Source organism: Pelobates fuscus, chromosome 9 (assembly GCF_036172605.1).
Source record: "Pelobates fuscus isolate aPelFus1 chromosome 9, aPelFus1.pri, whole genome shotgun sequence".
NCBI lineage: Eukaryota > Metazoa > Chordata > Amphibia > Anura > Pelobatidae > Pelobates > Pelobates fuscus.
Genome location: NC_086325.1, coordinates 14,647,598 through 14,675,099, shown reverse-complemented (window position 1 = coordinate 14,675,099; position 27,502 = coordinate 14,647,598). Strand labels below are relative to the sequence as shown.

Here is a 27,502-nt window from a genome sequence, read left to right as displayed (position 1 = left end):
TATAACAGAGCTCCACAGTAATAATACTCCCAATAATGTGTCTGTGTGTATAACAGAGCTCCACAGCAATAATGCTCCCAGTAATGTCTGAGTGTATAACAGAGCTCCACAGCAATAATACTCCCAGTAATGTGTCTGAGTGTATAACAGAGCTCCACAGTAATAATACTCCCAGTAATGTGTCTGAGCGTATAACAGAGCTCCACAGCAATAATACTCCCAGTAATGTGTCTGAGTGCATAACAGAGCCCCACAGCAATAATACACCCAGTAATGTGCCTGAGTGTATAACAGAGCTCCACAGCAATAATGCTCCCAGTAATGTCTGAGTGTATAACAGAGCTTCACAGCAATAATACTCCCAGTAATGTGTCTGAGTGTATAACAGAGCTCCACAGCAATAATACTCCCAGTATTGTGTCTGGGTGTATAACAGAGCTCCACAGCAATAACACTCCCAGTAATGTGTCTGAGTGTATAACAGAGCTCCACAGCAATAATACTCCCAGTAATGTGCATGAGTGTATAACAGAGCTACACAGCAATAATACTCCCAGTAATGTGTCTGAGTGTATAACAGAGCTCCACAGCAATAATACTCCCAGTAATGTGTCTGAGTGTAGAACAGAGCTCCACAGCAATAATACTCCCAGTAATGTGCATGAGTGTATAACAGAGCTCCACAGCAATAATGCTCCCAGTAATGTGTCTGAGTGTATAACAGAGCTCCACAGCAATAATACTCCCAGTAATGTGTCTGAGTGTATAACAGAGCTCCACAGCAATAATACTCCCAGTAATGTGTCTGAGTGTATAACAGAGCTCCACAGCAATAATACTCCCAGTAATGTGTCTGAGTGTATAACAGAGCTGCACAGCAATAATACTCCCAGTAATGTGCATGAGTGTATAACAGAGCTCCACAGCAATAATGCTCCCAGTAATGTGTCTGAGTGTATAACAGAGCTCCGCAGCAATAATACTCCGAGTAATGTGTCTGAGTGTATAACAGAGCTCCACAGCAATAATACTCCGAGTAATGTGTCTGAGTGTATAACAGAGCTCCACAGCAATAATACTCCCAGTAATGTGTCTGAGTGTATAACCGAGCTCCACAGCAATAATACTCCCAGTAATGTGTCTGAGTGTATAACAGAGCTGCACAGCAATAATACTCCCAGTAATGTGCATGAGTGTATAACAGAGCTCCACAGCAATAATGCTCCCAGTAATGTGTCTGAGTGTATAACAGAGCTCCGCAGCAATAATACTCCGAGTAATGTGTCTGAGTGTATAACAGAGCTCCACAGCAATAATACTCCGAGTAATGTGTCTGAGTGTATAACAGAGCTCCACAGCAATAATACTCCCAGTAATGTGTCTGAGTGTATAACCGAGCTCCACAGCAATAATACTCCCAGTAATGTGTCTGAGTGTATAACAGAGCTGCACAGCAATAATACTCCCAGTAATGTGCATGAGTGTATAACAGAGCTCCACAGCAATAATGCTCCCAGTAATGTGTCTGAGTGTATAACAGAGCTCCGCAGCAATAATACTCCGAGTAATGTGTCTGAGTGTATAACAGAGCTCCACAGCAATAATACTCCGAGTAATGTGTCTGAGTGTATAACAGAGCTCCACAGCAATAATACTCCCAGTAATGTGTCTGAGTGTATAACCGAGCTCCACAGCAATAATACTCCCAGTAATGTGTCTGAGTGTATAACCGAGCTCCACAGCAATAATACTCCCAGTAATGTGTCTGAGTGTATAACAGAGCTGCACAGCAATAATACTCCCAGTAATGTGTCTGAGTGTATAACAGAGCTGCACAGCAATAATACTCCCAGTAATGTGTCTGAGTGTAGAACAGAGCTCCACAGCAATAATACTCTCAATGTGTCTTTAAACCCTTAAGGACCAAACTTCTTTAAAATTACATTTTAGTTCTATAAATTGTTTTAAGCAAGTCACCTAAAATATCTCAGAGCAACCCTGCCCCTCTTGCAGCATTTGATTTCTATATACAGCAAGTAGCAGTATTGATGCACTGCACACCTGTTCGAGACGTGCATTGTGTCCGTGGTCTCATGGTGATCGGGTAAATACAAAGTGTATCCTATGTAACGTGCTGGCTGCAGGTGTGTGATGATCACTGACGTGTCACGCTCAGTCACCATGTTTATTGTGTGAAAGGGAAGTTTTGTGACTTGTAAAAACAGTAACAGTCCAGATGCAAGGTCCCGTAAATTCGTGGAGATGAAAAGGTACAAAACGCCAAATTATATCAAAAGGAGCGTAAACAGAGAGCTGCAATAAAAATGTCTGATTAAACTCCCATAAACCACCTGTAAAATCACGTTTTACTGTATCAAAGGGAAACAACACTAAAAATCCCCTATAACTTGTGTTTTTACATTTAGCGAATGACATAATTGCATGGGATGAGGATACAAAACAAACATTGGGGGGGATTTAGCAAAGTGCCACGAATATTTTTTGTTGCCATTTTTGGAGCCATTTTAATAAATCTGTTGTTCTTTTCCTTTCCTAACTGGCGTTTTCTAATACGCACCATTTTGTTCCGGACTAAATGTAAATTTCTGTGAAAATTGAAATTAACTAGACCGAAAACGATTACTTTTTAGATCAATTTTTTTAGATTAATGAACGTGATCAAAATAATGACAGAATGTAACCATCACTCGTCAGAACACTTTCATTAATGTGCCACAATGTTTAATTTCTGTTCACCTCTGATGATTGCACAGTTCAAAGGGCGGAGCTTGTAACAATGATTGACAGGGAGTTAAGATGGAGGCGGCTCTCTGTATACTGACTGCCAGGTGTAAAGGGCGGAGCTTGTAACAATGATTGACAGGGAGTTAAGATGGAGGCGGCTCTCTGTATACTGACTGCCAGGTGTAAAGGGCGGAGCTTGTAACAATGATTGACAGGGAGTTAAGATGGAGGCGCCCAGTCGCAAATAAAGTGGTGTGGATTCCTACATTTTAATTTTTATATTTTTTACACCTTACAGATATAGCTTTGTTTAAATCTAGAGAATGAAACAGAATATTACAAATCTTGAGAAGTAAAATTGAGCCTTTAATTCTGAGACCCTCTGATTGTTTATATTAAACAGGTTTAAGATCAAATAGTGAGAGAGATCACGCCCCGAATAAATCAGTTATACTAGTTACAGGTGGTAAAAATGAATCCTATAACAATCCAAACGTCAAAACACAATTATATCGTCAGTACCAGAGAAAGCGTTAACATTCAGAGCTATTACTGGACAGGAAGTATCTACAAATAGATTGTAAGCTCACATGACAGAGGTATTAGTCACGTACTATATAATGCTCGTTAGATAATTATTATAACACTCATTGACTTTTCTGTAGTGTATACAGTATTGAGTTTGACAAGGCTGACAAGCCCATACTGCTGGGTTACAGTCAGCATTTTAACATGTGTGTACTGCACTATGGATTATGTTGGTGGCATATAAACAACATTAACTTGAGCTTTGTTTACAGATTATACATTATATTATTTTATAGAGGGATATTGCGGACTGACTGTTATTGATACAATTGATAATCTGGGGGTCATTTATCAACGTGTTCTGAAAAGTGGCGGTTAAATTCTCTCATTCATTTTTATGGTGTTTTTTTTAAAGTGATCTAAAAAGTGATGCTTTTCTGCATCGTAAATCCTGACATTTTCAGAAGATCGCCACATTTACAGTGGTGGGATAAATTCGACTACTTTTCTGTCAGTAAAAGTGGTAAAAAAAAATAATTTACAGTAAACGTTGCATCGGCAAAAAAATGGTGTACGTCCAAAATTAGGTTTAGGGAGCACAGAAAGCAGCAGATATTTGTTGCACCAAAACTTTGCTGAAAATGATGTATAAAAGTGTTGGTGACACTTTGATATATCTCCCCTAACTTGCGAAAAAGTGAAGTTGTTGCCACGGAAACAACAGAATGTTCCTACGGATTTCTTCATATTTCGAATTGTTCTTTATAAATAACTGTAGATCGCAGTTATCCAGCCTGTTCAGACATGTTTACACTGGCTGACGCAGACACAGTTATACGATTAAACCGAACGACGTGTTCTTTTCATTTTCTCCTTGTTACGGTTTGTTTTGTCATGGCTACAGTTGGTGGTTCTGTAATAATCTTAGAGGGATGTAGGGGAACAGTCTCTGGCTTGGGCAGATTACAGATATTCGTGGATACGTGCATTTAATTTGGGGTATATCTACTAAATAGTGATTTTTATTTATTTTTGTTGTTGTATTTGGGCAGCGGATTGTCCCTTTAAAGCCATTATTATTATGATGATGGTTTCGCTCCCCTCATTAATTACATCATTCAGGTGACTCCTGGGAAGGGCATGCTTATTTATATGTTCACTTGTATATATTTGGGCGAAGTCATCCTCGGTTCCCTCCGCTGTACAATTAGTATGATGGTAATTTGTGGCACACGGCGTGGCTCATGGCCATCACTCACACAGCAATCACTGACTGCGTGTAGAGAACCCGGCTGTGTGTGTTCCAGGTCACTGTCATTAACATTATATTTAATAGTTAATGCGCAGGGCACTAACAGACGGTCCGAAGAGAAATCTGATTGCCGTGTGGAGTCAGGAACGATTTATTTCATAATTGAAGAAGATCTTTTCAGATTGAGTTTTCACTTTCTTTTGGATAGACAGCAGAATCAGAGATATGGGAAAGTCTGAGCGCGATGGGCGGAGTCTATTTCCAGCCTTTATCACTATGAGACTATGTAATATTTGGCAGTGAAGTAGGCAGTAACAGTGTTTCATTTGGATAGTAGTATGGGGGATATTTACTAAAACATCAATAGATAAAATCGCAACAAATACCATCTGGGCAGCCATCTCTTTAGCATGACCGTCGCTTTAACGAACGCAGCCAGGGTGCATCAAAGACGCAGCAATGGAGGAGCACTTTATATAGCGGCATAAATTAAACCAAACAACTTCTTAGCCCTTCCAGTGCCAGAGGAAAGAGAGTCCGACTTGTGATAACCTGTACGGTGTGACGGAGAAGTGAATCTGTATATGACACAATTCATTTAAGAGTACAGTAACTTCATTGCGTTAGAGCGGAGGTAACGTCACTGCCGTAGATGGGGCAAGACATCTAATGATATATATCCACCTATCCCAAATCTCCTACAATACCCTGTGTAGGGGGGTATTTAGTTCTCTGAGGGGGGCTGCAGGCAGTTTGTGTGTAGTGTCCTGTGTGAGGATGGCATTTAACCCCTTAAGGACCAAACTTCTGGAATAAAAGGGAATCGTGACATGTCACACATGTCATGTGTCCTTAAGGGGTTAAAAGGACGCTCTGAATGTGGCGTAAATCAGAGCATGAATATCATGCTAAAACCAACCAAATGCCCCTATGCCTTCTTGATGCCATTGATTTGCCTTGCTGTTGATTTATAAAGAGGCAAAGTTTCATATTTTTTGTCCCTTTTTTATCAAATGCCATTTACAGTCCTGGGTAGGTGGCGTGCTGCCACACTTTCTGACACGGAAGCCCATGTGTAAGACTTGTTTGTTTTGGCGCGGTATCCAGGGAACATTTATGTGAACTTTGAACCCGAATGTGGAACTAAAACCTGTCTCGGTTGCACAGCAGCATCCACGCGTCATGAAGTCTCCGTTGGGGAAACACACCTCAGGAGTTGGTTTACCAAGAGATATTTAAACATACCCCAGGTATGAGCGAACCCTGTTACCGGTGTCCCTGCTTTTTATTTCCATGTAATATGTAATTATTTGCCGCACAATCCTGCAATTAGCGGCTATGAAGCGCTGTAACATTGACTCACCATTAATATAATGAGAATTACATACGTGTGTGGGAGAATCCTACATTGCGTGTCTCCTCTAATACATATTACATATCCCAACCTGCTTGTACTAACAGGGCCAGATGATACAGGGCTGGGATTTGCAATATACTAATGAGGACTAAGCCCTGTGCCAATTTTAGTGCTGGTTAGATAACGGTGAACTCATTTTATTTTGATTCATCTGTATTCATCCTAGACCCCCACCCCGATCAGTTGTGCCCCTCTCAATAATTCTCAATTTCCCATCACTCCCACAATTCCTCCTAGTGCCTTATTTAATCCCCCCATACTGCTTGCTTCCGTCACCCACCTATATATATTATATATTACTGTACATGGCAGCTAGATTGGCGTAACGCCGAGTGATAACAATGGGGAAGCAAGCTCTTATTAAGGCCTTGGCTCAATAAACGTTCCAAATGAGTCCATACGGTTAAAGAAAACTTTCTAATAATTTATCTACAAAAAATTCCCACAGACTTTAATGGTGAGTTCTATAGAGAAATCATTTGAAAAGCGATGGTCGCTCCCAGCGTCCGTACTGGATCCCTTTTCTCAACCTTAAAGAGTCAATGCACCCTCAGGTGGGACCCCAACCTGTGCGAGAGGAGGTCCAAGACCCCTGGCTGGGCTGCATTGGCCAGTGTGGTGATGGTGACCAGGACGATAAGGGAAGGACCCCATAACTTGGTCTAAGTTTATATTACAATTATTACATAGCAAAATTCCCAATAGTGCCCCAGCCACTATACTAAACAGAGCTGAAAAGCTACCCCGAGCTAATATATTGCAAATTATTTTTTGCTCTAAGAAAATAAAGCGGATTTAAATATTTAAAGGCGATTAACAAACAACAAAAAGAAACAGTTTAGTAAATAATAAATGCCTTTATCAATTTGCATGAAGCCCACGGCATAACAATTTAACAATATAACAATGTAATCATTTAAAGTTCGATATATAACTGTAAGACAAATCATTTTATAATCTTCCACAATTAATAGTCCGTCCACTTAATTAAATACACAGTCTGATAGAAACGTGCAGTAGAAATGCCCGGGAGATGGCGCCCTTTGTCTAAACATTTATTGCACGCAGATTAAAACAGAATTATTTACTAACGTGAGAATTAGTTTAGTGAATTCCAAATTTAAGATCAAAGTAGCCAAACCGACACCATAGCCGACAAAGAGTAATTCCAGCTCAGCTATTTCTCACGTCAGTAAGTAACCCAGACAGTGTGACGAGAAATGAATCACATACTAGGAGTCCAAGCTCCTTCCTTCACTGCAAGGTGGATGGAGTCCGGTTATAATCAAATATGGGCCGGGGTCTGTGGTCAGATCGATAGGGCAGGACGTTATCCTGAATATTCCAACGAGGCCGTCAGCAAACGGCAACTGAATTCTTATCACAACCAACGGAAGGAGGAGAAAATGTCAGACAATCTGAGTCTGGTTTAATAGAATGTTTGTTTACAGGATTAAACTTTCTGATTGTATAATATTATACAAATATATATAACACCTCTTTAATTTCATCCTTTGCTGCCCGTATGACAGATGCTGCAATGTATATGTTATTAAATATGTAGCAGATCCCATTATACGATGTATGGATCAACGTTTATTATTGTTTACCAGATATTATTATACTCAGTATGATGTATGGATCAACGTTCAGTAATATTTAGCAGGTTTCATTATACTCAGTATGATGTATGGATCAACGTTCGGTAATATTTAGCAGATTTCATTATACTCAGTATGATGTATGGATCAACGTTCAGTAATATTTAGCAGATTTCATTATACTCAGTATGATGTATGGATCAACGTTCGGTAATATTTAGCAGATTTCATTATACTCAGTATGATGTATGGATCAACGTTCGGTAATATTTAGCAGATTTCATTATACTCAGTATGATGTATGGATCAACGTTCAGTAATATTTAGCAGATTTCATTATACTCAGTATGATGTATGGATCAACGTTCGGTAATATTTAGCAGATTTCATTATACTCAGTATGATGTATGGATCAACGTTCAGTAATATTTAGCAGATTTCATTATACTCAGTAGGATGTATGGATCAACGTTCGGTAATATTTAGCAGATTTCATTATACTCAGTATGATGTATGGATCAACGTTCGGTAATATTTAGCAGATTTCATTATACTCAGTAGGATGTATGGATCAACGTTCAGTAATATGTAGCAGATTTCATTATACTCAGTATGATGTATGGATCAATGTTCAGTAATATTTAGCAGATTTCATTATACTCAGTAGGATGTATGGATCAACGTTCGGTAATATTTAGCAGATTTCATTATACTCAGTATGATGTATGGATCAACGTTCGGTAATATTTAGCAGATTTCATTATACTCAGTAGGATGTATGGATCAACGTTCAGTAATATGTAGCAGATTTCATTATACTCAGTATGATGTATGGATCAATGTTCAGTAATATTTAGCAGATTTCATTATACTCAGTAGGATGTATGGATCAACGTTCGGTAATATTTAGCAGATTTCATTATACTCAGTAGGATGTATGGATCAACGTTCGGTAATATTTAGCAGATTTCATTATACTCAGTATGATGTATGGATCAACGTTCGGTAATATTTAGCAGATTTCATTATACTCAGTAGGATGTATGGATCAACGTTCGGTAATATTTAGCAGATTTCATTATACTCAGTATGATGTATGGATCAACGTTCGGTAATATTTAGCAGGTTTCATTATACTCAGTATGATGTATGGATCAACGTTCGGTAATATTTAGCAGATTTCATTATACTCAGTATGATGTATGGATCAACGTTCAGTAATATTTAGCAGATTTCATTATACTCAGTAGGATGTATGGATCAACGTTCAGTAATATCTAGCAGATTTCATTATACTCAGTATGATGTATGGATCAATGTTCAGTAATATTTAGCAGGTTTCATTATACTCAGTATGATGTATGGATCAACGTTCGGTAATATTTAGCAGATTTCATTATACTCAATATGATGTATGGATCAACGTTCAGTAATATCTAGCAGATTTCATTATACTAAGTATGATGTATGGATCAACGTTCAGTAATATTTAGCAGGTTTCATTATACTCAGTATGATGTATGGATCAACGTTCAGTAATATTTAGCAGGTTTCATTATACTCAGTATGATGTATGGATCAACGTTCAGTAATATTTAGCAGGTTTCATTATACTCAGTAGGATGTATGGATCAACATTCAGTAATATTTAGCAGGTTTCATTATACTCAGTAGGATGTATGGATCAACGTTCAGTAATATTTAGCAGATTTCATTATACTCAGTAGGATGTATGGATCAACGTTCCGTAATATTTAGCAGATTTCATTATACTCGGTATGATGTATGGATCAACGTTCAGTAATATTTAGCCGATTTCATTATACTCAGTATGATGTATGGATCAACGTTCAGTAATATTTAGCAGATTTCATTATACTCAGTAGGATGTATGGATCAACGTTCAGTAATATTTAGCAGATTTCATTATACTCAGTAGGATGTATGGATCAACGTTTAGTAATATTTAGCAGATTTCATTATACTCAGTAGGATGTATGGATCAACGTTCAGTAATATTTAGCAGATATCATTATACTCAGGATGTATCGATCAACGTTCAGTAATATTTAGCAGGTTTCATTATACTCAGTAGGATGTATGGATCAACGTTCAGTAATATTTAGTAGATATTATTATACTCAGTACGATGTATGGATCAACGTTCAGTAATATTTAGCAGATTTCATTATACTCAGTAGGATGTATGGATCAACGTTCAGTAATATTTAGTAGATATTATTATACTCAGTAGGATGTATGGATCAACGTTCAGTAATATTTAGCAGATTTCATTATACTCAGTAGGATGTATGGATCAACGTTCAGTAATATTTAGTAGATATTATTATACTCAGTAGGATGTATGGATCAACGTTCAGTAATATTTAGTAGATATTATTATACTCAGTAGGATGTATGGATCAACGTTCAGTAATATTTAGCAGATTTCATTATACTCAGTAGGATGTATGGATCAACGTTCAGTAATATTTAGCAGATTTCATTATACTCAGTAGGATGTATGGATCAACGTTCGGTAATATTTAGCAGATTTCATTATACTCAGTATGATGTATGGATCAACGTTCGGTAATATTTAGCAGATTTCATTATACTCAGTATGATGTATGGATCAACGTTCGGTAATATTTAGGAGATTTCATTATACTCAGTATGATGTATGGATCAACGTTCAGTAATATTTAGTAGATATTATTATACTCAGTAGGATGTATGGATCAACGTTCAGTAATATTTAGCAGGTTTCATTATACTCAGTATGATGTATGGATCAACGTTCAGTAATATTTAGTAGATATTATTATACTCAGTAGGATGTATGGATCAACGTTCAGTAATATTTAGTAAATATTATTATACTCAGTATGATGTATGGATCAACGTTCAGTAATATTTAGCAGATTTCATTATACTCAGTAGGATGTATGGATCAACGTTCAGTAATATTTAGTAGATATTATTATACTCAGTACGATGTATGGATCAACGTTCAGTAATATTTAGCAGATTTCATTATACTCAGTAGGATGTATGGATCAACGTTCAGTAATATTTAGTAGATATTATTATACTCAGTAGGATGTATGGATCAACGTTCAGTAATATTTAGTAGATATTATTATACTCAGTAGGATGTATGGATCAACGTTCAGTAATATTTAGCAGATTTCATTATACTCAGTAGGATGTATGGATCAACGTTCAGTAATATTTAGCAGATTTCATTATACTCAGTAGGATGTATGGATCAACGTTCGGTAATATTTAGCAGATTTCATTATACTCAGTACGATGTATGGATCAACGTTCAGTAATATTTAGTAGATATTATTATACTCAGTATGATGTATGGATCAACGTTCAGTAATATTTAGCAGATTTCATTATACTCAGTAGGATGTATGGATCAACGTTCGGTAATATTTAGCAGATTTCATTATACTCAGTACGATGTATGGATCAACGTTCAGTAATATTTAGTAGATATTATTATACTCAGTATGATGTATGGATCAACGTTCGGTAATATTTAGCAGATTTCATTATACTCAGTATGATGTATGGATCAACGTTCAGTAATATTTAGCAGATTTCATTATACTCAGTATGATGTATGGATCAACGTTCGGTAATATTTAGCAGATTTCATTATACTCAGTATGATGTATGGATCAACGTTCAGTAATATTTAGCAGATTTCATTATACTCAGTATGATGTATGGATCAACGTTCAGTAATATTTAGCAGATTTCATTATACTCAGTACGATGTATGGATCAACGTTCAGTAATATTTAGCAGATTTCATTATACTCAGTAGGATGTATGGATCAACGTTCGGTAATATTTAGCAGATTTCATTATACTCAGTATGATGTATGGATCAACGTTCGGTAATATTTAGGAGATTTCATTATACTCAGTATGATGTATGGATCAACCTACAGTAATATTTAGCAGGTTTCATTATACTCAGTATGATGTATGGATCAACGTTCAGTAATATGAAGCAGATTTCATTATACTCAGTATGATGTATGGATCAACGTTCAGTAATATTTAGCAGATTTCATTATACTCAGTATGATATATGGATCAACGTTCAGTAATATGAAGCTGATTTTGCTGTAGTGGGGTTGGGATAAGACTGCTGGATGCTACTAACTAAGACATTTTTCATATTACAGGAACTTTACTGGCCATAGAGTATGAGAGAAGAAGACATCAACTGCTCCAGCCTCCCCACTGCCAACTGCTCCAGACTCTCCACTGCCAGCTCTTCCACGTTCCCGAAATCCATCTGCTTTACTCTGCCCACTTCCAGAAGTCCTGACTCCTATCCCAACTACTCCACTATCTCTTCTCCCAATTGTTCATCCCCCCACTAATTCAGAATGCGTATCACTTCCCATTACCACATGCTCAGCCCTACACTCTTCAGACTTGTCTGAAGCTCCACTCCTGACAGCTCCATTTCCAGCTCTTCTGATCCTTACTTGGTCCCTCAGACTAGATACTCCCCAAGGCACTTTCTGGACTCTCCATCTCTATCAATGACTGACTGTCCTATTCTCCACTCATATAGCCAACCACCTTGTTCTACCTGGAACTTTGTCTCTGCTTCAAATGGTCCATACCTCTCTAACTCTAACAACTCCTTTCTATACTCTTCAAGATGTGACGATTTCCTTAATTTTAACAATCCTGTGGTCACATCTAACTCCCACTATCCTCAATCTGTCAATATCTCTTCTTCGCCCTCTCATTTAATGGCACAGGACATCTCCTCTCTCTGTCTTATCTCCTTACCTGATCCTCCTCCTAATCTAGCTTCTCCCCCTGGTGGCCGCAGTTCACTCTTCTCCTCTGATGGTTCTTCTGGGTCTTTTTCTAGCAGTTCTTGTAAATCTAACTCACCCTTTATACATAGTGTCTTACCTGAGACTCTTCCCGGCCATCCAAGTGATCCCTTACTTTGCATCCCCCCAAATATTTCCTCGCTCCCCCAAAGTGAACATTCTTTCAAATCCTCAACATGTCCGTCTGTCACTTTGTGTAGCTGTCCATTATCTCAAGACCCTGCTGTATTAATCACCATGCCACCCTCTGAAACATCCCCTGCTTCTCCCACCTACCTGTCCCATGTTGGTTTACCCAGTGAATCAGAGCTGCATATTATGTTACCAGAAGGATGTAAGATGTGCAACTCGTCGATGGACAAAAAAGCCCAGTGAGTGTCATATGAAGTTCCTTTGCGGGAAATTGCAAGCAAAATAGCAAATTTTGGTCCAAAGTAACCACAATGGAAAACTAAAAATCACAATTCTTATGTCGTTTCTGCAAATTCCCCATTTAGTGACTAAACCTGACTCCTTCCTCGAGACATCCTTTTAAACAGTAGGCTTTAACCATCAATTTACAACATGGGCTTAAAAGATACTCATGGTCCTGCGTTGCACCATAACTCTGATTCTTGTAGCTCTCTCTTCCAGGATGGAAAATGACGGGAAGTTTTGTGACCAGTTCCTGGACTCTCTGTCTCGCTTTGAGGATTGGCTTCATTTGGCCCAAATCACATCTTCTCTTCCACCACGAACCCTACACAAAGAGGCCAAAGCAACCTTGAGCAGATATGAGGTGAGCGATACATTGAAACTAAGCGTCACGGACAGGCCTTTACTAGTTTACTAGTAGTTTATACCTGTTCTTATAAGGTTTGAAGGCCAACATTTAGTGAGCTCCTTACCTCGTTTTAATCCTGGAAGAGTCAACCATCACTCCTGCCAAATCGTAACTGGAAGTAAGATTTTTGCTTCAAAGAGCAAGGCTCTGCTGCTTCAAGGAAGGAGATGTTAAACACCGTCTTTTCCGGAGGGCAGGGATCAGCGGTGTATAATGGCCAAAAAGATTTGTGATAAATGTTAAATTATTAAAATATATGTGATAATCATTATTATTTAACCAGTACTGACACAATTTGAAACAAAAACATTATTGTGTATAAATCATTCTTATACATTTCACAAAATATCACACCTTTGCCATACATAACAAACTGTACGGTGAAATGCAATCCTCCATCTGACATGTCCAACACAGAATATACCACAAAATAGTGGGAAACAGCAAACCCAACACCAGTAGCAAACACAATAGTTTAATATGATCAGGAACAAACACAATACTTCACTACGATAATTACCCCTCAAGGGATGATATAAGGTTTAATAAACTCACAAACGCGCATTGAATAAATGCCTTGAAATCAAAGCACACGATGTCTTAGATGGAATTCAGTCTTGGTAGGAAGCCAGAATTAAAATACATTATTGCACATAATGTTAAACTCCAAAAATAAAAAGTCCCTGCAATACTAGTGTGAAATGTAGCATTCTACGTTATCCATGTCTAACGCCCTCCATCAGTTTCCATAGGTTGTGGGTCACTGATAATAAACCAGTCTTCATAGTTCTCGTCATTGTCCTATAAAATAAGACGTGTTCTGATCTCTTAAATCAAAGTCCACGTGACTACTTACAAAGCTGCCATTTTATCTCTCCACAATTTTATAGTTACAATTGTAACCATATAGAGAAATTAATCCATAATTGTTTGATAGATTATTGACGTCACCCATTTAACATTACATAGATACTTCTCAACCATTATGTTCAAAAGGTGTTTCTGAACCCACATTGTGTACTCATCTGAAAACATGATGTGCAGGACCTGAAAAGAGAATTAGGGATATTGACCAGTTCTGTCTGTCATGAATGATTGAAATGTTAGCTTTTGATCCTTATTTTAATTTGCACTGTATTCCTAAAGTAGTGTCCGACCAAGAATGACTCATTCAGTGAGCACTAGTGTGTGTTGATCCATTCAGTGAGCAGTAATGTGTGTTGACCTATACAGTGAGCAGTAGAATGCGTTGATCCATTCAGTGGGCAGAACTGAGAGAACCCATTTAGTGGGCACTAGGGTGCGTTGACCCATTTAGTGGGCAGTAGGGTGCGTTGACCCTTTCAGTTAGCAGTACTGTGCATTGACCCATTCAGTTTATGTTGATCCGGGCAGTTGAGTGCCCTGACCTATCCAGTGAGCAGTAATGTGTCTTAATCCATTCAGCCAGCGGTAGTGCGCGAGACCATTTCAGTGGCCAGTAATGTGCACTGGCTCTTTATAATTTAAAATACTTTTTTATGTTATCTACCGTCCCACTTCTCTTTTTATTCTCCTTCTCTCCTCATTTCTTCCTTCTTCCCTCTCATCTCTCAATTTTCCTCTCTCCTCTTTGTGTCACTCCTCCTCTCTCCCTCATAGATGTTCCTCAGAGAAATGAGGGAGAGGTTGTTGGACCTGGAATCGTTAAACAGACAGTACTGGCGTCTTACACAGCTTCCCCACCGGACCGTGCTTCCTCGTGTTCTGCGTAGCAGAATGCAGGAGCTAAACCAGCTCTGGGACCATCTCCAGAGAGAGATTGAGGCAATACACGAGACATTGAAGGTATCTTCTGGAGGCCACAAGGCCCTTCCACTCCTATGACCTGAATCTGAATCAGAATGTGGACAGCACGATGCTCACAATTCCAAACACAGCTGAAACCCTTTCTGTCCATCTTCCTGCAGAAAAGAGTTCAGCAGAGAGAGGAGTTTGACATGAACCAAGAAGAGATGAGGTTGTGGCTGACTGAAATGGACCAGGGATTATCCAGCGTAGAGTATATCAACAGTGGTAACCCATCTGAAAAGATACGTCAACTGCAGGTGAGGGAACAATGCATACATACTACTTATATACTAATACTAATATATATATACATGTTATCCGCTAGTACTGATATTGCAATGTATATAATTTATTACAATGACCCTATATAGTGATCCATGGTTTGTGTTTATTTACAATCACAGTATTAATACCACACATCTTGTCCACTTTCAGATGTTCAAGGAGGATGTGCGCAGTAACATGGAACGGATGGAAGATCTTTTTGAACGGGGTGATAACTTAATCAATGAGAGTGACCCAAAAGATGCGGAGATACTGGAGGAGGAAATAGCGGAGCTTGGCAATTACTGTCAAGAGATATTCAGCCACCTCTCCCGTCTACAAAAACGGCTCGTCAGTACAAAGCTGGTAAGGTACCAATCCATTGTCACCCTGCAGTGGGAGGGAAAGACTCCGTGTCCCATAGCTCCTTCTGTCTGTGTCACCCTGCAGTGGGAGGGACAGACTCCGTGTCCCATAGCTCCTTCTGTCTGTGTCACCCTGCAGTGGGAGGGACAGACTCTGTGTCACTGCCATGTATATATACTCAGTAGTTATCTTAGTAGGTGCAAGTGAATGACCAAAACTCTTTCTGAAAGGTATTTGAAGATGACTTTTTGGATGGGGAACTTGAAATAATGTCGACAGGCTCGTCCGATGTATTTCTAGAGGCGGGCAGTGAAGATGGAGTATGCCTGAGGCAATCTGTGCCTCCGTCAGGATCTGTTCCATATCTGGAAGGGGCCGCCAGGGGGGCTTTGGAGGTGGATCTGGAGTGGGATCCTTTGGGTGATGTTGGAAGAGCAAGCTCAAACGATGAACAAGAGTCTTTCTATACAACTGCCTCAGTTGACCCATGTGAGTCAACAGAGTGAACCCCTACATGAACCCTTTTTATTTTTAAATCCAGCCTCAAAATAATCTCCATATCCCTCACACTGCTCTCCTTCCTGTATCTTCTCACTGTTCCCCTTCCTGTATCTTCTCACTGTTCCCCTTCCCGTATCGTCTCCCTGCTCTCCTTCCTGTATCTTCTCCATTCTCCCCTTCCCGTATCTTCTCTCTGCTCTCTTTCCTGTATCTTCTCCATTCTCCCCTTCCCATATCTTCTCTCTGCTCTCCTTCCTGTATCTTCTCCATTCTCCCCTTCCCATATCTTCCCCCTTCCCATATCATCTCCCCTTCCCATATCTTCTCCCCTTCCCGTATCTTCTCCCTGCTCTCCTTACTGTATCTTCTCCCTGCTCTCCTTACTGTATCTTCTCCTTGCTCTCCTTACTGTATCTTCTCCTTGCTCTCCTTCCTGTATCTTCCACCTGCTCTCCTTCCTGTATCTTCCACCTGCTCTCCTTCCTGTATCTTCCACCTGCTCTCCTTCCTGTATCTTCTCCATACTCTCCTTACTGTATCTTCTCTCTGCTCTCCTTCCTGTATCTTCTCTCTGCTCTCCTTCCTGTATCTTCTCTCTGCTCTCCTTCCTGTATCTTCTCTCTGCTCTCCTTCCTGTATCTTCTTCCTGCTCTCCTTCCTGTATCTTCTTCCTGCTCTCCTTACTGTATCTTCTCCCTGCTCTCCTTCCTGTATCTTCTCTCTGCTCTTTTACTGTATTTTCTCGATGCTCTCCTTACTGTATATCCTTGCTCTCCTTCCTATAACTTCTCCATGCTCTCCTTACTCTTCTTCCTGCTCCCCTTCCTGTATCTTCTCTCTGCTCTCCTTCCTGTATCTTCTCTCTGCTCTTTTACTGTATCTTCTCCATGCTCTCCTTACTGTATACCCTTGCTCTCCTTCCTGTAACTTCTCCATGCTCTCCTTATTGTATCATCGCCATGCTTTCCTTACTGTATCTTCTACCTGCTCCCCTTACTATATCTTCTCCATGCTCTCGTTACTGTATCTTTTCCCTGTTCCCCTCGTCAGTATATTTATCATGGATTATTGTACCTTAACAGTTCCACGTACATTTATGAAGACCAGTGGGTCCCAGAGCAGCTTTAACTCCAACCCTTTGGCTATACATGGCAGTGCTGATGACCTGGTTGATACAGAGCTGCAGGGAGATTATCAGGACCTTTACATGCCTTCTGTGAGCCCCCCAAAATTGGAGAACAAAACAGAAGACAAGGAATGTCAGACTTCAGCTCCAACAATTGACCATCGGTCCACACAGGTCAAGCTCACGTCTGCCTCTTTACTTTTTATGTTATTAGTACATAACATTATTGTATATAACTCTAACTTTGTAACCATATAGTATTTTTAAATATATTTTTCTGTCTGACCATGTGCCTCTCTATTTCGTTTGTATTTGTGTTTGATTCTGTCTTTCAGTCTGTAAATCTCTATGTCAAAGGTTATGTTTAACTTGTTTATTTACTCCTCTAGGTGCTGTATAATTATTTACACGGAAGCAAGATGCAACCGGAATTAAACGGCCCATTTCTATCTTGTAAGTATAATTCACATGATGGCTACCAAGATTTCTGATTATTGAGATAAAGGAAATTTGATCCTGGGGGAGGAGTGTTGGCTCAATGAAGGTAGAAATTTGGGTTATCATGAGTCGGCGAAAATATAGGCAATCAAAGAATGAGAGTTTAGTTTTATTGAAGAGTGGGAGTTGGTTTTATTAAAGAATAAGAGTGAGTTCTATTGAAAAGTAGGAGTTTGGTTATTAAGTGTGTGAGTTTAGTTTTGTTGAAGAGTGGGAGTTTGGATTATTCAAGAGTGGGTGTTTGGGTTGTTGAAGAGTAGGAGTTTGGGCTGTTGAAGAGTAGGAGTTTGGGCTGTTGAAGAGTGGGAGTTTGGGTTGTTGAAGAGTGGGAGTTTGGGTTGTTGAAGAGTGGGAGTTTGGGTTGTTGAAGAGTGGGAGTTTGGGTTGTTGAAGAGTGGGAGTTTGGGTTGTTGAAGAGTGGGAGTTTGGGTTGTTGAAGAGTGGGAGTTTGGGTTGTTGAAGAGTGGGAGTTTGGGTTGTTGAAGAGTGGGAGTTTGGGTTGTTGAAGAGTGGGAGTTTGGGTTGTTGAAGAGTGGGAGTTTGGGTTGTTGAAGAGTGGGAGTTTGGGTTGTTGAAGAGTGGGAGTTTGGGTTGTTGAAGAGTGGGAGTTTGGGCTGTTGAAGAGTGGGAGTTTGGGCTGTTGAAGAGTGGGAGTTTGGGCTGTTGAAGAGTGGGAGTTTGGGCTATTGAAGAGTGGGAGTTTGGGCTATTAAAGAGTGGGAGTTTGGGCTATTAAAGAGTGGGAGTTTGGGCTATTAAAGAGTGGGAGTTTGGGCTATTAAAGAGTGGGAGTTTGGGCTATTAAAGAGTGGGAGTTTGGGCTATTAAAGAGTGGGAGTTTGGGCTATTAAAGAGTGGGAGTTTGGGCTATTAAAGAGTGGGAGTTTGGGCTATTAAAGAGTGGGAGTTTGGGCTATTAAAGAGTGGGAGTTTGGGCTATTAAAGAGGAGGAGTTTGGGCTATTAAAGAGTGGGAGTTTGAGTTTGATGAGATTACAGTTTTATTGAAGAGTTTTGTTTATCAACAAAGAAAATGTTGGTTTATTGAAGAGAGGAAGTTTGGTTTAACAAAAGTGTGAGTTCAGTTTATCGAGAGTCAGAGTTTAAATGAATGAAAAGTCAGAGTTTGGATTATCAAATAATAGGTGAGAGGTTTCAGAGGAGGACCTTTATACGGGGTTGAGAGTAAATACCTTTATACGGGGGTTGGCATATGAGGAAATTCTAAATGTAATTGTTTTATTTTAGGTCTGCTTGGTAAGGATGAGTTTGGCTTTAAACAAAGGATGGACCAGCTGAATTCATCTGGAGATGACATGAAAGGGATTCTTTGCAATGAGCCACCAGACTCCCTAGTTTCTAATAGTAATTTAAAGCACAATCATTCAGAGCATAGAAGACGCCATGGAAAGAAAAAACGATTGAAACCGACTCGTGTAGAGGTAGGTACATAGGGTGGGTGCATATAGTGCTCATTCAGTTTTCAAAACTCTGCATAATCATTCAAACAGAGACTTGATGTCGGTGGTGTAAAACCACATCTGGCAAAACAATCTCTTTAGGCACAGAATTCCACATCTTTATTTTGATTGTAAAGAACTGTTTCTTCTGCAGTAGGTGAAATCTCTATTCTTGAAATCTATATGGGTGACATCTTGAAAAAAACACAAAGTGCTCTGTGAATATATAGGCGCTGAGGTACAGTTATATAAATATAACAAGTTCACACGCTACTACACTCAGGTGGATATCCCCCTATTCCACCCCCACGCAAATAATCAAAAACAGGAAGGTGTACAAAACACCAACCAGAGACGTGGAGAGTGTAAGGTGTACTATAGGAACACTACGTCCCTTTGTTGGGACGTAGGGCTTAAGCTGTAAAATGGAGAAAAAAAGGGACTAATAGTGTAATAATGTTAGGGGTATAAGTGGATTGTAGGTGTCCAATGGGAATGAGCCTTCCAGGACCGGCTCAGATCGTATAGGTAGAATCGTATAGGTGACACAATCCCCTCTTCTGTCCGCTCACATATAGGATATGAAACGAAAAAGTGGGGAAACCAGTAGACTTCTGGTGTAGTATGTAAGGTATGATAAAACAGATATACAATAGAAAAAACTTGCTCACCTATTCCAGAGCCCTTAATACCTGGCTCAAGGTGATCGCGCTCTGTGCCTCTGAGGGGGACACACCCTTCTTTTCAAGCAAGCAGGCAGGAGTGATTTATAAGACTATATTATTTAATAAACATAACAATTAAAAGCAAACTAACAAAATTTATAAGCAAGCTGCCAAGAATACAAACAAATTGTCCTTGTTCCTCCTCCGATACGCGTTTTTACGGACGTGTATACAAACAATTTGTTTGTATTCTTGGCAGATAGCTTTCTATTTTTGTTACTTTTAAAAACAAAGTTACAAAAATTAAAAGAATTGTTATATTCACCTAGTACACTTCTACCTATACGATCTGAGCCGGTCCGTGAAGGCTCATTCCCATTGGACACCTACAGTCCACTTATACCCCTGACATTTTTCCACTATTAGTCCCTTTTTTTTCCCCCCTCCATTTTACAGCTTAATCCCTACGTCCCAACAAAGGGTAGGTGTATCGTATGGTACACCTTACACGTTCCACTTCCCTGGTTGGTGTGTTGTACACCTTACACGTTCCACCTCCCTGGTTGGTGTGTTGTACACCTTACACGTTCCACCTCCCTGGTTGGTGTGTTGTACACCTTACACGTTCCACCTCCCTGGTTGGTGTGTTGTACACCTTCCTGTTTTTAATTGTTTGCTTTCATGGGTGACATTTTGTCTTTTATGAAGTCTGAGTAATGAACAGATTTCAAGAGAGCTGTTTGAACTGACCTTGTGTATATTTATCATATTCCCCTCAGAAACACTTTTTTACTAAAAACAAAATCGCCCTTTCCCCTGATCGATTTGCATCCCAGCATTTTTCCAGTCTTAGTATATACTAATGCTTACTATATCCCATCTTTACTTGCTTTAAAATCAGCAAAATTATATTTCTGTCACAAAAATCACCATTTTTATAAATGATATTACTTACTTGCCGTAGTAACTGCTGACTGCCATTGCCCACTAACTTACTCTCTTCTTTCATTACATTTAATGTAAACCTTTCTCCGCAGCCTGCTGTCCAAGAGGTGTCTATTCTCATGGAAGACGGGTGAGATAATGAGAGTTGTACTGTATTGTACATAAATGTTGCTTTTGTCCTGTATATGCTAGTGTGTTATAAAGACGTTGCCCATTTCACAGACACCGATAACCATTTCTCTTTCTTTTTTTTTCTCAGAAATACCCTTTTTCCGTGTGGTCCTCGTAGAGAGTGTTGTCCCTTCCTGGATTGCTCGCGTTCATGGTTTAACCGCCTGGTGTCATTGACTCTTTTGTTCCTGGTCTTGGCAGCTTCTCTCTTTATTCTTCCCATAAATCGGTCTGGCTGTCTGTCACAACGCTTTGCCTGGTCTCTGATGTTAACATATGTAAATGGACCTCCCCCCACGTAGTCACAATGTCCTTGAGATGTGTCCAGGACCAGTACTGAGCCTGAACAGAGACCGTGGCAATGAGAGGCATACAATCTGAAGGCAGGAGGTCATTCTGTTTGATTGTCAGAGACTTTCTGCCTCCATGGTGATAAAATAACAGTTATTTTAACTTTACAATGAACAACCAAAGGTCTACTGCAATGGATTCAAACTCCGCCCATGAGGACCGCAATCCTGATAGGATTTTACTATTTTAATAATTAACACTGCACTGTGCATCTGTCGCCCATCTACACCCTGACGAGTTTGGTTTTAACCTAAAATCCAGAGTCAGCCCCAGGAAGATAGGAGTTTAGCTCTTGTTATTAGAACATACGGATGAATTAATATCTCTGCAAAGAAAGAGTTTGGGGAGACAGAATGGGTGAAGGGGGGAAGTGGTGATTGTGGTGCGTGTAAGAAATAATGTTTACATTGGAGAAGGAGAATGGTTGGTTAGTGAGTGGGGGGGAAAGGAAATTGTTGAGGGGGAAACGAGTAGGGAAATTGAGGAGAGATAGGCATTTATGGTGTTCTAAGTTATTGGGGGAGAGAGTAATCAGGATGAGTGGGGAGAAGAAAGCGTTTATGGTGGGGTAGCGAGTTTTTTGGGAGGACTGATATAAGGGGTTTTGAATTCAGATTATTTATTTCGTGCCACAGATGTATTGACTATATTTAAGGCACAGAACATGCACAGATACCCAAGTGGGAATTATATTCCATAATTAAAGATAAATCAGCAGCATGGTTTGAGATATGATTTTACTGGAATACGAAGCGAATAAAGAGTGATTTGAGAGTCCGACGTCAAGAATCGCCAAAATACCTGCAAGATACCTCACATGCTTAATATTAATGCATTCAAAATGGCGGCTTTCAAAATGGTGGTAGGCTAGCGATCAATATAATATAGGGTGCATCCAATTGTTTATTACATAATGATAAGACTAAACTAAAATTAAAGGGTTTCTTCATGCCAAAATAAAAGTTTAGCAATGGTTGTGCAGTACAGTAATGTGTGCAAGAAAAACAAACTAATCACATGAGTGCACTCTATTACCAAACTAATGATACAATAAGATGTAGGGTTGATGGTGCCTCTCCTGTCCTTTTAAGAGTTGTACCGATATTTGACTCTCCCCGTACTGAACACGTAAATATCCATACCAGGGGTAGTCAACCTTCAGCACTCCAGAAGGTTCCTGAAGGTTACCTATCCCCTGATCTATACTGTAAGGGTTGTGGTTATATGGAACACATTCTTGGTGAGGACTCTTAGTTCAACCTTTAAAACACATCTATTTATCCTGTTGTTCCAAAAGAAGGCAACAAAGAACAATTTTGAAGTAATCCTCAATATTGAAACCACCTGCCTAATATCATGTGTCCCCTGTGCTGCCAAAACAGCTTGGATGAATCATGACATGGACTCCACAAGACCTCTGAACATGTCCTGTGGTATCTGGCACCAAGAAATTAGCAGCAGATCCTTTAAGTCCTGCAAGTTGCGAGCTGGGGCCTCCATGGATCGGATTTGTGGTTTCATCAATCGGATTGAGATTTGAGTAATTTGGAGGCCAAGGCAACATCTTGGACTCTTTGTCATGTTCTTCAAACCATTCCTGAACAATATTTGCAGTGTAGCAGGGTGCATTATCCTGCTGAAAGAGGCCACTGCGAGCAGGGATCACCATTGCCATGAAGAGTTGTACGTCGTCTACAACAATCTTTAGGTAAGTGGTACATGTCAAAGTAACGTCCACATGGAACTTTGTAAACAAGGTTTCCCAGCAGAACATTACCCAGAGCATAACATCGCCTCCGCTGGCCTGCCTTCCTGCCATCTTGCCCCAAGGAAAATGACGAACGAGCACCAGACCATCCAACTGATCTAAAAGAAAATGTGATTCATCAGACCAGGCAAACTTGTTCCATTGCCACATGGTCCAGTTCTCACATCCCCATTGAAAGCGATTTAGGCAGTGTACAGGGATTGTAGCGGAATGCAGTAAGCCTGTCCTATAACATGCCTGTGTGACTGTATTCGTTCTATTTTTTTGCCTGTGTTTAAATTGCATTCGAATATTTACTATGTGAATTGTATGTTATTCGGTAGTTTCCATCCGTACCATATGCTTATGGAAACTACCGAACTGAGGGACCACCCCAGAGAGAAGTGTGCCAGCAATTAAAGTTCACATTCCTTCTAAACCGCAAGTTAACCGGCTCATTAACATTGTATCTGGGTGGCCGCCATTCGGCATGCGTACACGTGGCGGCCATCTTACGCATGAAAATCTCAGCGGTGTTTGGTCGTCGAGTGTCTGGAACTCAAATCGGACACTCAAACAACCGAACACCGCTGAGACCTCCAGAGCTCCGTAACTGCCGAACGGAGAGTCCTAACAAATCCCCATTCGGTAGAGACAAAGTACCGAATGAGGGAACCAACATCTATGTGAATTTAAGTGTGGATGGCAATTATAAATGTATGTTTTAACTGCCGAACGGAGACCGACCGCAGGGCCCAATCTTATGGAACCCTTTTCGGATACCAACTCGTGTGCGGTCGGTCAAACTTCACCTCCCCGTAACTACCGAACTACTGGTCCGATCTGGGTGAATTTTGGATATTATAGTCACCCAGATCAGGGCTACCTAGCGGTACCCTAATATTAATGTTAGGGGATGGTTTAGGGGTACATCCAGGTTTGGGGTAAATTGCTGTGCAAGTTAAGGGGATTATGACTCAATCTGAGGGGAGGAGATGTGTGGGAGGTAACAAGCACTGTATTGGTTACTGTCCTAATTACTGTAAATCCCTCCCTTGCATGGGAGCAGGCTTTATAAGAAACCTTGGAATAAACGATAGTCAGTTCTACTCCTGAAACTGTGTGTCGTCCAGTTATTGGGAGTGCTGTGGGGATATTGCTGTACCTTTTTACCTGCTGGAAACTCTGCTGTGGATTTACTAATGACTTGTTCCTGAGCCTCCCTAGGATCTTAAGTGGAGAATAGCTGCGAGAAATCAGCTCTCCGCTACAGGGATCATCATGGGCAGTGGCGGAACTAACATAGAGAGGGAGGGCTCTTGTGCAAGAATCTTTTGGGGCCCCTGAAGACACATGCCCATCTGGTGGCCCTAAGTGCATGGGCCATCAGTGTGCGGGCCCTGGTCCGTAACATAAGCATCAGCTGTAGATCCGCCGCTGCGCCTTGTTTATTACAGTGAAGACACCTGCCCATGGAAACAAGAAATTCTTTTCAGGAGACGCAATACAATTTGCCATGGACAAAAATGATGCCTCAGCTGGGATATTCAAGGAAAGATCTCTCTTCTGGGATAGACAAAACATTCTCCAAGTGACACAGGAGATGTATTTTTTTTTAGACGAGAAAGACGCCATGCTACAACGAACATCCCAGGTCAGCATACAGGATATGTATATATTGTGGTACAAATGTACAGGGCACCCAGAGAAGGTTAACCTTGACCTGCAGAGAGTTTCTGGAGAAAGTAATATCCCAAGTAAGTGGATTCATCTCACAAGACCAGACATTAAATTGTTAGAGTAGGACCTGCCAAGAATGGGGTACATTGATGCTGTGGCAGGCTTATGCAACGTATGATCATATACTGTAACAAAACCCCCATTATTTTTTGCCTAGGTGAGGTGTTTTTAAATAAAACTATTACAATCCGTGAGACTTGAAATTGCTGTTTAGTAAATGAGTGAGTGCACTGAATCTTGTATGTTTTACATATATACCATATATGGGAAAGTCAGTGTTTGTGTGTGTGTGTGTGTGTATGTATGAGTGGATGTATGCCTGGATGAAGTGTGTGAGGGGTGCACTGTGTGTGTATGGAGAGGTGTACTGTATCTAGGGTGGTGTAGGGAGTGTAATAGGGAGGGATTTCACAATTTTCACTTTAATCATTTATTTATTTTTTAAACAAAAAAACAAACAAATATTCCCCTTTCCTTGTTCCTACCTTGCCAAGAGTGGAAGGGGTGGCACAGACTGGAGAGGGTCGAGAAGAGAGTTGAAATTGAGGAAGCAAGTGAGAAGGGTAAAAACAAGTCTTTTCAGAAGCTTTGAGGAAAAGGGGAGCAGGGATATGAGACGATAGTTGGAAGGGGAAACTGGGTCAAGAGATGGCTTTTTCGAGGACAGGTACAACAGTTGCATGTTTAAGGGGAGCTGGGACAACACACGAAGAAAGAGAGCAGTTGAAGATGTGCGTTAACGACTGCATATGATAGGGGCGAGAGATCTGATGAGGTGGGGCCAGAGGCGTAGCGTGGGGGGTGCAGGGGGGAGTGGGGTATAGCAACACAGGAACAGAGGGATTGAGGGCCCCGCTCAGTGAGCTTACATGCTAGAGGGAGTGGGGTATAGCGACACAGGAACAGAGGGATTAAGAGCCCCGCTCAGTGAGCTTACATGCTAGAGGGAGTGGGGTATAGCGACACAGTAACAGAGGGATTGAGGGCCGGCTCAGTGAGTTTACATGCTAGAGGGAGTGGGGTATAGTGACACAGTAACAGAGGGATTGAGGGCCCTGCTCGGTGATCTTACATGTTAGAGGGAGTGGGGTATAGTGACACAGTAACAGAGGGATCGAGGGCCCTGCTCAGTGATCTTACATGTTAGAGGGAGTGGGGTATAGTGACACAGTAACAGAAGGATTGAGGGCCCTGCTCAGTGATCTTACATGTTAGAGGGAGTGGGGTATAGTGACACAGTAACAGAGGGATCGAGGGCCCTGCTCAGTGATCTTACATGTTAGAGGGAGTGGGGTATAGTGACACAGTAACAGAGGGATTGAGGGCCCTGCTCAGTGAGCGTACATGCTAGAGGGAGTGGGGTATAGTGACACAGTAACAGAGGGATTGAGGGCCTGCTCAGTGAGTTTACTTGTTAGAGGGAGTGGGGTATAGTTACACAGTAACAGAGGGATTGAGGCCCTGCTCAGTGAGTTTACATGTTAGAGGGAGTGGGGTATAGTGACACAGTAACAGAGGGATTGAGGGCCCTGCTCAGTGAGTTTACATGTTAGAGGTAGTGGGGTATAGTGACACAGTAACAGAGGGATTGAGGCCCTGCTCAGTGAGTTTACATGTTAGAGGTAGTGGGGTATAGTGACACAGTAACAGAGGGATTGAGGCCCTGCTCAGTGAGTTTACATGTTAGAGGGAGTGGGGTATAGTGACACAGTAACAGAGGGATTGAGGGCCCTGCTCAGTGAGTTTACATGCTAGAGGGAGTTGGGTATAGTGACACAGTAACAGAGGGATTGAGGGCCCTGCTCAGTGAGTTTACATGTTAGAGGGAGTGGGGTATAGTGACAGTAACAGAGGGATTGAGGGCCCTGCACAGTGAGTTTACATGTTAGAGGGAGTGGGGTATAGTGACACAGTAACAGAGGGATTGAGGGCCCTGCTCAGTGAGTTTACATGTTGGAGGGAGTGGGATATAGTGACACCGTAACAGAGGGATTGAGGGTCCTGCTCAGTGAGTTTACATGTTGGAGGGAGTGGGGTATAGTGACACCGTAACAGAGGGATTGAGGGCCTGCTCAGTGAGTTTACATGCTAGAGGGAGTGGGGTATAGTGACACAACAGGTAAGGGTAGGGGTAGAAAAGTACATTGATAGAATAAGAGCTTAGTTTTTTTTTAGTTATTTATTTTTTTATGACAGTTTTAGGAGAGGAGTTAGGATGTGAGGAGAGAAAGATGTTGACAATTTAAATGTATCGACTTCCTGAAGAAGTGAGTTTTCAAAGATTTTTTGAAGGAGTGGAGACTGGGTGAAAGTCAAACAGAGAGGGGAAGGGCGTTCCACAAGCAGCCCTAGATAAGTCTTGAAGGTGAGCATGGGGGAGCATGAGGTGGGAGTGCAAACAGAGGGCAGACGTAGGTCTTCGGCAGAGCGTAGGGGCCTAGACGGGACATACTTGCATATTTGGGACGATAGGTAGGTCGAAGCAGTGTAGAGATTTGTAAGCAAGTACAAGAATCTTAAATTGTGCCCTTTATCTTACGGAAATCCAAGGTAGGGACTACAGAGGGGGATGCGTGGGAGGTCAAGAAGT

At 40.7% G+C, this 27,502-nt stretch overlaps 1 protein-coding gene across 4 annotated transcripts in view; it reads left to right on the top strand.

Moving 5' to 3' along the window:
• The window catches only part of LOC134572338 (uncharacterized), a 28,582-nt gene extending 6,729 nt beyond the window's left edge, over positions 1-21,853 (top strand). Inside the window, exons 1-12 of one of the 4 annotated variants that reach the window (XM_063431242.1) lie at positions 3,267-3,325; positions 11,755-12,797; positions 13,060-13,204; positions 14,891-15,076; positions 15,199-15,336; positions 15,515-15,709; positions 15,940-16,198; positions 17,293-17,510; positions 17,726-17,789; positions 19,082-19,275; positions 20,996-21,033; positions 21,163-21,853. In XM_063431242.1, coding sequence (XP_063287312.1) covers positions 12,121-12,797; positions 13,060-13,204; positions 14,891-15,076; positions 15,199-15,336; positions 15,515-15,709; positions 15,940-16,198; positions 17,293-17,510; positions 17,726-17,789; positions 19,082-19,275; positions 20,996-21,033; positions 21,163-21,376 — 2,328 coding nt within the window. In that variant the 5' untranslated portion in view covers positions 3,267-3,325; positions 11,755-12,120 and the 3' untranslated portion in view covers positions 21,377-21,853. Of the gene's footprint in view, positions 1-3,266; positions 3,345-5,670; positions 5,776-11,754; positions 12,798-13,059; positions 13,205-14,890; positions 15,077-15,198; positions 15,337-15,514; positions 15,710-15,939; positions 16,199-17,292; positions 17,511-17,725; positions 17,790-19,081; positions 19,276-20,995; positions 21,034-21,162 lie in introns of those variants that run through there. The other 3 variants (XM_063431243.1, XM_063431241.1, XM_063431240.1) reach the window with 3 other exon arrangements.
• Positions 21,854-27,502: the final 5,649 nt, after the last annotated feature.